Source organism: Sorghum bicolor, chromosome 3, assembly GCF_000003195.3.
Source record: "Sorghum bicolor cultivar BTx623 chromosome 3, Sorghum_bicolor_NCBIv3, whole genome shotgun sequence".
NCBI lineage: Eukaryota > Viridiplantae > Streptophyta > Magnoliopsida > Poales > Poaceae > Sorghum > Sorghum bicolor.
This window is the reverse complement of record NC_012872.2, coordinates 69,220,676-69,233,049: the sequence shown is the minus strand read 5'-3', so window position 1 is coordinate 69,233,049 and position 12,374 is coordinate 69,220,676. Positions and strand designations below refer to the sequence as shown.

Below are 12,374 nucleotides of genomic sequence, written 5' to 3'. Positions count from 1 at the left end.
TGCTAAAAGTGACCAGTTTTGATAGTTGAGGGTGAGAAACAGACGGTTTTGTAGTTGAGGGTTAAAACTAAACTCGACCAATAGTTGAGGGGCTAAAAGTGGACTTAATCCAATAAACATTAGTTCCCTCATTTGTTAGTGAGGCTTGAGCAACCTAGCACCAGGAAATGCAAATGAGAAAGGCCGGAAGAGCAGTGTTGTTATTTTTACAAATTAAAAAAAGTGTTCCTCCCTTAATTATTTAAAAAATATTAATTATTCTAAAGGGTAGTTCAGTATATTTTTTTCCTTTTTTCCTAATAGAGCTTGGGCCAACAAAGGGAATTTCCGAAGCTGCTGCTCCCCTCGCACATCTCCCCTAGAAAATGCCGACGCTTGTCTCCCTAGAAATCGCCAACTCCTCAGGGTCCTCGTCTTTCCACGGCCTCTTGCAGGAGCTCGCCCATATGATTGATGCAGTTATCCAAAATGTAAATTAGTCTTTAGATAAACCAGGGGTGGCTAGGACCTCTCTTCAGTGAGCTCCTGGCAAATCAGAGGATGGCGCTCTTTGTGCCAAACTTGTACAGAACTCTCTCAAGTTTATAAATGAAAGCCGGTAAAGTGGACGCGGAGTATGAGGAGGCGCTCCGATCCATGGCAGTGTGCGTGTGAGAGCAGAACATGAACACCAAAGTCCTGACGCTGAATTCTCGAATCCTGTACTCTGCCCTGGCTGGGTGACATGTTATCTGATCTTCTCAATAAAACTATTCACCGATTCTTCTGCAGTTGTGTGTATATTCACTGATTCGCCCAGTATGGCCTTGTACTTTTCGGAACTGTAGCACTTTCGTCTGTTTGTGACCAATATTATCTAATTATAGACTAACTAGGATCAAAAGATTCGTCTTGTGATTTACAGCTAAACTGTGTAATTAGTTTTTATTTTCGTCTATATTTAATGTTTAATACATGTGCCACAAGATTCGATGTGACGGGGAATCTTGAAAATTTTTTGGTTTTTGGGGTGAACTAAACAAGGCCTATGTCACCGTGCGCAGCAGGTACTGGCTTGTGAATGTGAGGCGATGAGCTTCTCAAGCCGCCAGGGACTCGCCGATGCCCGCATGTGAGGGCCTGCCTCCGGCTGCGATCCCACCGGGCCGAATCCACCCCAGGCAAGAGTTGTGAAGTTATCAGATGGGGTTGGACAATATTCTTGCTTCGTGAAAGTACCATTTTACCCAACATAATTTAATTAGAGCTTGTTCTGGGACTACTAAATTTTAGTTCCAGCCCACAACTTAAGTCAAGCATCTCCAACAATTGGCCAAATGACTTGCCATCCTAAAAATTTAGCAAAAAAACGCAACAAAACAATCTCCAACAGTTTGCTATATGTATTTGCCAAATCTGGGCGTTTGCCAAATTGCGGAGTCGCGCGTGTAGGTTTCCGCGCGCGGAAACACTTCGCCATCGAGCGCGCGCTCTTCTCTGTTTCTGTTCCCGCGTGGGTCGGAAATTTCCGGAGCTTCGCACACGCGCCGTCGAGGGCGCTATTTTGACGAAGGTCGCGAATCTTCAGGTTGCGAACGCCGGCTCCTCCTTGGTCTCCGCAGATCTTTAGGTTGCGAAGGTCGCGAAGGTCTTCGCCAATCTTCAGGTCCTCCTTCGACGCGTGGTTCAGGTTTGTCCACCGATCTTCCATGCCCCATCGATCTCCCTTCCTTTTCTTCCGCCGGCCGGCGCTCAGGATATGATGAATCGAGAGGGAGGGAATACAACTGCCGACTTGCAAGCGCGGCTGCGCGGAAGTGGCCACGGACCCGGATGCGGGGGGCGCCGTCGTGCCCTGAGAAGCCGACGGGCAGCGACAGGAGGCTGCCTAGGTGCCTGGCTAGGGGGCGGAATTGGGGGAGGAGGGGGTGGGGCAGGAGGCACCCAGGGGATGGATTTGGGGAGGGGGCAGGAGGCAGCGAGGAGCCGGCGGGCAGGAGGCGCCTTGGCATGTGTCTGCTTTCGTTGATAGTTCATATAGTTCATCCATATAGTTCGTCAGCGGAAAAGATGTGAAATTTATTCTTATACTTGATCCAGCTACAAGCTGACTCCTTCTTCACTTGCCTGTCCCTCATTTGCCGATTTCCATGTCACCACGCAACCTGCAAGCACTCAGCAATGTTCCCCATCCAATTGCGTCAGGGTGCATCGGCATCTGGTTTATGAACTCCTCAGCTTCTTTTAATTCCCAGATCTGCTAGACAAGTCAATCATACAGGTGTAGTGATCATCTATGGGCACAATACAGGTTGGCGCAAGAACTTATAACACTTCCTAGGGTGTAATCATCAGGATCAATGCCATCCCTTTGCATCACAGCGAACACCCTGACAGCCTCCTCACTACACCCATTCTGTTCCAAGGCTGAAAGGGCACCGCAAGCTGAAAGGATGCTTCTGAAGGTGTATTGAGCAATAGCAATGCCCTGAAACCTCATCCTCAATAGTCAGAAACACATGGACGAACATAAAGTACAGAAAGCTCCACGATCATCTGTTTACTATAGCCACGACAATAAAGTGCAGAGGTAAACAATGATTTATCTATGTCGTGCCTATATGCTTCAGATGGAGGCGATGGCGTTGCACCCTTGCCGCACTCGATGAAAAAAACGGCGGCGGCGGAAGGCGAGTCGCGAGGAGACGCATCAAACGCGACGGGAGGAGAGGCAACGTTAGTTGCAAGATTAGTTAGGATGTGGGTCTTTTTTTTTAATTTGGCAAGCCCAAATGGCAAACTATTGGAGATAGTCATTTTTTTCTACTTGTCAAATTATTTAGCAAGTTGCTATAACTCGAAATTTGGCAAATAAAATTTGTCAATTGTTGGAGATGCTCTAATTCTTCCTATTTCTTAATCATCTGATTTAGTCAGACAAATGACTCTCATTATTTCAAAAAAAAAACAGAGAAAGTTTCTTTTGTAAGGGCTTTGCCTGCCAATGTGCTTGTGCATGGACGAATTATTGACGCACAAACCTGTTTATTTCTTCTAATATACGTGTAAATAAACATGTATAGAGCCACCACACCTGCTAATAGTTGCGTCATGGTTTCATGAATAATCCGGGTTACATGTTACAGCTAAAATCCGAGCTAGTACTTTGAAAGGCCAGAATCAAAACGACAAAACAGACAAGATGCATATGAGGACCTGCAATAAGAGCAAGTTTAATAATACAGCCCACTTGCTGGCTGTAAAGTTCCTTGCCGTTTTCTCCCAGCCCACCCATACAATAGTTAGCTATTCACTATTATTACATGGCCCACTTGTCTCTCTCACAAAGTTTCTTGGTTCCTGTGCCCAGGCTAGCTGTAAGCTTACAGCCCGCTTCTCCTCTCTCTCCTCTCTTCTCTCCTCCACCTCAGCATCTAGCCAGCTTACAACCCACTATAATACTTGCTCTAACAATTCCTTCCTCAGCAGGTTAGCCATTTCCTCAAAATCAAAACCAAATCAGAATAAGACTGGACAAGTTATTACCGAATGCTGTCAGGAGCGTTTGTTGGGCTTGCGCCCATACATAGAGAAGTTGCACGGGCTTGATCCCAGAACCAGATTTCCCACACGGGCTTATTAGCTTCCACGAAAAGCCCACGGGCCCAGGTGCTCCCTAAAGACGTGCCACGATTCTCAAAAAAAAAAAAAATCAAAATCTCAAAGGCCTTGTTTACTTCTCAGAAAATTTTGCAAAATTTTTCACATTCTCCGTCACATCAAATCTTTAGGGAAGAAGTCCACTTCAGGTCCCTCAACTTTTGCAAAAGTCTGTTTTTCATCCCTGAACTTCAAAACCGGATAAAATACATCCCTCAATTTTTGAAACCATGCATATTATGTCCCTGACATGGTTATGAGCGGTTTTGAAGGCAGTTTTGTCTTTTTCATTTTTATTTATTCTGGCTAAATATTTGTAAAATTATAGTAAATCACATAAAATTCATAAAATAGTAATTCTAACTTTGTTGAACTTCAGATAAGTAGATCTACATAGTGAACATATAATATAGTATGCTTTAGTACAAATTTTTTATTGTAGCTTTAGATCTGTGTTTTTCTATAATTAATTAGAATAATGCATAGCTATAGTTTGTATGGTGCAATTGTGGTGAATTTTTTATGTTAGACTAATTATTATATATTTAAACTATGGTAAAAATTTCATACTCATTAGATCATGTATAACTTAGTTATAGATTTATTATAATTTAACAAGCATAAACCTAAATAAATCTATAACTAACTAATACGTGATTCAATGAGTATAAAATTTTTACTATAACTCAAACATAGAATAATTAGCTCACCATATAAATTTCATCACGATTAGACCATAGAAAATGTAGCTATAATTAATCTAATTAATTAGAGAAAAACATAGATCTAAAGATACATCAAAAAAATTTGTACTAGAACATACTATATTATATATTCAATGTGTAGATCTACTGATCTAAAGTCCAACAAAAATTGAGTTTTCTATTTTATGATTTTTATGTGATTTACTGTGATTTTTCAAAAAATTCAGCCAAAATAAATAAAAAGAAAAAGGTAAAACCGCTTTCAAAACCAGGTCAAGGATGTAATGTGCATGGTTTTAAAAGTTGAGGGATGTATTTTGTCCGGTTTTAGAGTTCAGGGATGAAAATTAGACTTTCGCGAAAGTTGAGGGACCTAAAGTAGACTTTTTCCAATCTTTAGACGCATGCATGAAGTATTAAATATAGACAAAAATATAAACTAATTGCATAGTTTGGTCGAAATTGACGAGACGAATCTTTTGAGCCTAGTTAGTCCATGATTGAACAATATTTGTCAAATACAAACGAAAGTGCTACAGTGTCGATTTCTCAAAATTTTTCGGAACTAAACAAGGCCAAAGGCGAACGTCGTCGCACCAGGCCGGCCGGCCGAAGACTCCATGCGGTCGTGGACGCCAAGGCTAATAGCCAACATGTCAGGAACAATATAATTATAAAATAAATGAACAATCAAATTTTAACTTGAAGACCGTATCATATTAAACAACGACTAGCATAAATAGTCCATAGAAAATAGTTGTACTGACTAATAGCTAATTTTTAGTTGGTGTGATTAGTAAGGCATCAGCTAGCCAATTAGTTAGGATCTAAACATGCATCAATAGCCTCGATTTAATGGATTATGCATCATAGCTAAAGGAGAATAAAGGTGGATGCAGTTTATATCCTTTAGCATCCACATCTTCAATAAACACATTGGTAAAAGTGGATGCAGTTTATATCCCTGTTTTTAACTGACTTAGGCCCAACTGATTTCCTTCATATGTATTGCATGTCACCCAAAATAATCGACATGTTTTATTGAAGATGAAACAAATAATACGTTGGCATACTCCCTCGGTTGGAATAAGTAAAAATTAAATTTGACAAGTTTTATACTAATTTAAAATATTTTGAATATTTGTATCTTAAATTTGATTTATTATAAAAATATATTATATGGTTCATTGAATGATACTTATACACTTTAAATATCAGTACCTTGTTTATATATTTTGTCAATTTTGAGATTCATATACTCTTTGAGAATCAAGAATGATATTTTTCTTTAGATGGATGGAGGGAATGTATGAGAATTGATTTTGGAGCAATTATTAGTGGGATTGGATGGAGAGTGTTTTAGTTTTTTTTAAACGTCCATCTTTCGGTGTAAAAGGAGAAGATTATTCTCTCATAATCCACTAAAATTTTTAGCTACCGTTTGACTGACTCTCTAGAATTTGAAACAGGGAGGGCTTCAAACAACCATTGATAAATAGAGGACATATATAAAATGTTGCTCTTTTGGATCCTTGGAATTGAATTTATTTTAATAATTATAATTTAAACACATATTAATCAAGCTAATATGGTTGCATATGGATTATATTGCATATTATTGTTGACTATACATGTGAGATACTTATCTGTTGCATTTCTACCGTAGAGGCGTGAGTTGAAGTGCGTGTTATAAGTTCTAAAGTAGAAACATAGAATAGAATGGTGATCTATAGAATCAATTTCCATCAACCACTCTACGAATTTGAGATATGGTTCTATGTGAATGGTGAAACATTATTTTTTTTTTCACGATCTTCACCCGTTTTTTAGCCCAAATCAAATGGTTTAATTTATTAAGTAGATTTTAATTTCTTCAAATAAAAGGATCTAAATAGCCCCTCAGTGAAATTACAGAGAATTCGTTCTCCTTGCTTAATTGTTTTGGATTAGACTAAGGCTACGGAGAGAAACCTGCTACAAAGGGAGACCGGATTTCAGAACCGAGTTCCGCCGCTGTGCAAGCAAACTGTTTGCTGGTGCCTGCTTTCCTTGGGAGCGGAACAGCTCTCGGCTTTCTCGCTGCCCCCGCCGCCGCAACCGTCCACCCGCCCCGCGACAACCGCAAGCTCCCGCGATTCGCCGCCGCGCCGACTCCTCGATCCCTCCACCAATGTCGCCGTTAATGCTTGTGCGAGCGGGGGATATATTCTCCGCCGGTGACCTCGAGGTGCCCCCCGCGCCTGCAGCAGGATCGAATGTACGCTGTAATTTCCCGAATATACTCGGCGGCGCGTAGACGCCTCGAGGCCTTCATAACCGCGATTCCGGGCGGCCACGATGGCTGCGGCGGCAGCAGGAGGGGCTTGCATCGGCATCGGCATAGCAAGCGGCGGCGGTGGACCAGCCCCTTCAGGACCCCGCTGGGGTCGCCTATGTCGATGTCCTCCATCATCGGCGCCGGGGACGACCAGCCCACCCCCGCGTCGTCGGGGGCGGCCTACGCCACCCCCCAGGGCGAGGACGCGACGCCGTCCGTGATGGCGTCGCCGCTGCCGCCGCCACAGATGGTCGTGGTGGCGCTAGACGCCACGCGGGACCACCGGGATGACGAGATCAAAACGGCGTTCAAGAATTTGGTCGTCGAGCGAGGAGACATACTCCGTGCGAGCGATTCGCTGCTCGTGCTCGGCGTGCTTCACTCCATCACCCATCCATGTGAGGATCATCTCTGGGATATCACACCCTTATTTTATGACTCGGCACACACAAATATAGACTATATAGTCTTATATCTTAGTTTACATTTGTGGATTTTCAAAATAGTATGGCATAGCAGTTTTGATGCTTAATTTGCCTCATCGTGTTCATTTTCCATTTTAGAAGCTGCGCGTATGTCCATTGGCATATTGTTTATTTGGTAGATAGGAAACTCTGTATTTGTAGTGAGATTGCAATCATGCATGTCTGGTGGATGATAGCATACTGTTGTTCATGGGTATGCGCTTCTGAGGCAGCACCGTAGCTTTCAGAATCACCAAAATATCTTATTCTAGTTTAAAATATATATAAAAAACATATATAATAAACAAGTATCTCACAAATCAATAAAACTATTAATAATATTTATCAATGAATTATTCAAAATATACAAAAATAATTTCACCAATATATGGATAATTAAATTAAAGTACATAAAATTAATATGTTAGCCATATTAAAACTAACCTTTATATATTATTAATAATATTACTATTATATAATGTTATTAGTTGCAGAGATAAGTTTTAAATAGTTTAAACGATGTTATTTTTTGTTATATTAAAGTTATTTACATTACTAATTACTCCCTCCATCCAAGTCATTTCAAGAATCTTGGAGAGTCAAAACATTTCAAGTTTGACCAAATTTATATGATAACATAATAACATTTATGATATACCATCTAAGTATTATTAGGTTCTTCATTAGTTATATTTTCATAGTAATATCTATTTGATGTCATAAACCTTTTTAATTTTTTTTTCTATAATAATGTTGGTCAAACTTGAGATGTTTTGACTCCCCAAGATTCTTGGAATGACTTATAAATTGGGATGGAGGGAGTAGTATAGATATAAGTTTTAGATGACTTTATAGGGTATATGAATAATGTTGGGTATTTGTCATTTTTTGAAATTCGAATGTGGAATTGGATAACAAAAAAATTATGGAAATCATATACGGATGCATCCACTTAGTATTTGGATTAAAATCGAATACGAATATCCATATGACACTAAGACAAATATGGATACTGGACCTATGATGTAGCATGGGCCTAGTTCATGTATGCGGATGATTTTGAAAGTTTAGGAACCTAGATGGCACACTTTGTCAAGTTTAGGGTCTGGTTTGGCATCGTTGGTGCCAGCATGGGCGCCCACATCAACAAACAGGTCTAGTTTGGGCCTGTTTGGACATGTGACGTACCATGTGCCAAGTTCAAGGACCTTGGTGTGCACTTTAGGAGTTTGGGGACCTGGATGATTCTCTTCCAAGTTTAGGGGCTGCTGGTGCATTTTACTCCTATCAACAGGTAATAGTTATATCAATTGTTGGTATTGACTCAAAATGTGCGGTCCATATTACCTTGGAGTACCTTAGAAAAATGCAATTCTGATATCTATGATGCATTTCCGAATGTATAGTTTCATATGGTCATTGCTAGCATCACCATTTCCTATTTCTAGCGTAGAATCCTAGTATACTGAATGTGCACCAGTGTGATAGCCTTTCTACTTTTCTAGTATTGGTGTGATCTAACAGAATTTTAATGATAGAATATTTGTCAAATACTATATCCAAGTGTGTCCTTCATGATATATAGTTATGTACATTTGTTTACAACAAATAAAATCTATAGTTTGAGTTTGAGTTTGCAGTGGTAAGGTCATAATACTCACCAACGTTCTCTTTGAATACTACACCAAAATTATTATTTACTGGATATGTAATGCTTTTGGTTCTTCTGTTTGTGTTCAGTGGGCTACCAAACCAAACCGTTTACTGAATCTTTTGTCGGGACAAGCGACCGATACCTAGTTGATCAGGTTGCAAACATAGCTGAATCCTACAAAAATAAGCTCCTACAAGTTATAGAGATGCTCCACAATGTTAAGGTAAATTGCCTTCATTTGTCTATTCTATATGAACGTGTTATTCTTCGGTAGAAAATGTAAGCATGCTTATCTTTATCCCTACTTTCCATGCAGTCACTTTTATATCATCAGAAATCTGGATAATGGTGATTTAATAGCTACATTATTAATCTTGAAATACTTGTTACATTCTGACACTTCAAAATTTTATCAGATTACTGTGACCCTCAAGATAATCCCAGGAGCACCTGCAAAGGTTTTCATTATCCATGAAGTAAATTCCAGCAAAGCTTCTTGGGTTGTCCTAGATAGGTTTGTACATCATTTCTTCTTCAAACGTCTATGATAGACTAACCCTGAACGGAAGTTCAGTGCCCATATTCTTCTGGGTACTTGAGGTAGTATTGAATTTAAAATAATTTTTTTCAGGCACTTCAGGAAAGATTTCAAGCACTTAGAAAAGCACATAGCTTGCAAAGTTGCGATGTTTCAGGATGACTTAAAAGTGAAATCCTTGAGGTCAATACGAACAAACCCATCAAGCAAAAGCACAGCTGAATTGAAGGACGTGCAACGTTTTGCGGTCACGATGGATCTGAGCTCTGAGACAGTAAATGATGACACTCGCAAGGTATCAATCAGGTCATCGCCTGTAAGCTACCTTGCCTCTCTAAACAACTACGAGATCCACGAGACCTCCAGTGTGGCTGCATGCAGTATGCCATACTTCAGTGGCATGTCTCTCACAATTGACGATACTGAATCCCTGCCTAATGGTGAGATAATTTTTTCTTCACTAAACCGTAATAAAAAAAGCAGGCAGTACAGATGACAGAAGACAGAAAACTACTGGTAGTCCTTGTAGTCGTGATAGCTAATTCATGTAGAACTCACGATTTATTTATTATTTTCTAAAAACTAAAAAGAACAACTGTTATTTGATGTCTGCTACCATTTATTTGATGTTACAGGGCTACTTATATTATATCATACACAGTAATACCATGTGTGGTCTTGTGATCCTTTTCCAGGAAAATACGAAGATAAAATGAGCTCCCAATATGATTCATCAGAAAGGCCAGTTTTGTGCATTGGTTGTGGTCTAAAATCAGTTCTGTACATAAAGGAATCCATGAAATTCCCATTCTCGGAGATTCAAACTGCAACATCTGACTTCTCAAGTGAAAATTTGCTGGGTGAGGGTGGATTTGGACATGTGTACAAGGGCCAGCTCAAGGATGGTCAGGTCATTGCAGCCAAGTTGCACAAAGAAGCTAGCTCACAGGGTTATACTGAATTCTTCTCGGAAGTGCAAGTTCTCAGTTTTGCTCGGCACCGAAATATCGTCATGCTGCTTGGGTACTGCTGCAAAGAAAGCTATAACATCTTAGTGTATGAGTATATATGCAACAATTCCCTTGAGTGGCATTTATTTGGTATGTGGTCAGCTGATATGCTTAAAACTTTAAAAGAATAATAATGTGATGACGACAGGCTTACTTTTCTCTTGTTATTTGGTGGAAACAGACAAGTCGGCATGCTTATTAGAGTGGCACAAGAGGCATGCTATTGCTATTGGTATAGCAAAAGGGCTGCGGTTTCTACATGAGGAGTGTCGTGCTGGTCCAATCATTCATCGCGATTTGCGCCCAAGCAATGTATTGTTGACACATGACTTTGTTCCTATGGTAAGATGGAGTAAGTAGTTACCGATACATGTCGAGATGCAAAAGTATTCTGCATTCTGACTACAGAAGTGCTGTCTTTCACAGCTTGGCGACTTTGGTCTTGCAAAATGGAAGGCTGGTGATGATAACATCCAAACAAGGATTCTGGGTCAAACAGGGTCTGGATAAACTCTAATTCTGGCAGAGCTATCAACTAGTTCTTCCCTTTATGATATCCTTCTTTTTCTGATAATGTGAGTGATTTCGTGTCATGTTTGTCAGATACTTGGCGCCCGAGTATGCTCAATATGGCATGGTTTCTGTTAGAACAGATGTCTACGCCTTTGGAATTGTTCTTTTCCAGCTGATATCTGGTCGAAAGGTGCTTGATGAACATGGAGGACAGTGCACACATATATTGCAATGGGTATTATTCTGGGTGAATTCTGCCTATACTTCTGTCTATATGCTTACAGTACATCTGCAGAATCCAATTTCCAACACCTCTAAAAATTTCAGGCAGGGCCATTGGTTGAAAGCCTTGCACTTCACGAACTAATTGATGATCGCATCAAAGACACATATGATACATATGGATTGTATCATCTAGCCAAAACTGCATATCTTTGTGTCAGGCCAAACCCTGAGCAGCGTCCTTCTATGGGAGAGGTTAGTTTAGAAAATTGTTTTATTGTTTTATTTCCCTGATATTATTGTGAAATCTCGGTTGGTGGTATTAGCTTAGAATGTTATGACAAGTTCACTTCATCTCTGGGAAAGCAGGTGGTTCGCCTTATTGAGATAGAAAATGAGCATATCAGGGATTTGTCACGACAATTCATCCCACATTTCATGAAGTGATGAAATAATCGAAGGGGATTTTGTGGTGTGAATGGACTACTGAAGTATGTACTCTGCATTGCCACCCGGACAAAGTAAACTGAAATCCAAATTCTCCATTCTCGTTGGTGACACTGTAACACTTCGTGGCTCACTCTCTTTTGCCTCTCTTCAGTTACTTCTTCCAAACCTATAACAGTGTACATGGGGAATTTCTGTTCCCTTTCTTTCTTGCTCCTTTTCTTATCTCTGTAAATGAAACGCCATCTTATCACTGTGTAACTGACTGGCTATTGAAGAATTGGGACGGACGCAAAATATGAGGGAGCTGGGTTTTGTGGTGCACCTTTTCATTTAACCGTCTTCTCAGACAGGTTAATGGAGTACACTTCAACATCTATACCAGCAGAGTGAGTGACGCGCATGACTCAGAAAGCAAGTGCATTAATTTTCGCCGCATGCAAGCTACAGAGTTCATGGACAGAAACTTCTCCTGAATATGATAAGACATTGAATTATCTTGTCACTTTTTTCTGATCACAATCGATCGAGTTTGTACCAAAATTGAGCAGATGAAAGTTATGGGTCCTCCAATCATGCTTAAAGGTAACGAATAGACCTGTGCGTTGCTATCTGCCGTCCTTTTCCTAGCCCCTGCAAGTAGGCAATTGAGCAATCATTCTGCTGAGAAGAATGCCTGTGATTTCTGACCATCTTTAGCCAGCTAAACTGTTCCAGCGATTTGGATATAGATTTGGAGAGGATCAGATGCCTTATTACTGGAAAAGATAGCGGATTTTCCATTATAATATAATTGTATCGTACCACCATGTGACAACCAGTAAAGCATAGCGGTCAGTGCACGAGAAAAGAAGCCTTTCTGCACT

At 40.3% G+C, this 12,374-nt stretch overlaps 1 protein-coding gene across 1 annotated transcript; it reads left to right on the top strand.

The window, feature by feature from the left end:
- On the top strand, positions 6,271 to 12,005 carry LOC8061468 (inactive protein kinase SELMODRAFT_444075). Its single transcript, XM_021455257.1, has 10 exons — positions 6,271 to 7,058; positions 8,865 to 9,001; positions 9,195 to 9,292; positions 9,410 to 9,756; positions 10,012 to 10,416; positions 10,508 to 10,668; positions 10,753 to 10,826; positions 10,930 to 11,074; positions 11,167 to 11,316; positions 11,431 to 12,005. Exons 1-10 carry the CDS (start codon positions 6,599 to 6,601, stop codon positions 11,506 to 11,508), a joined length of 2,055 nt encoding a protein of 684 aa, XP_021310932.1. The 5' UTR covers positions 6,271 to 6,598; the 3' UTR covers positions 11,509 to 12,005.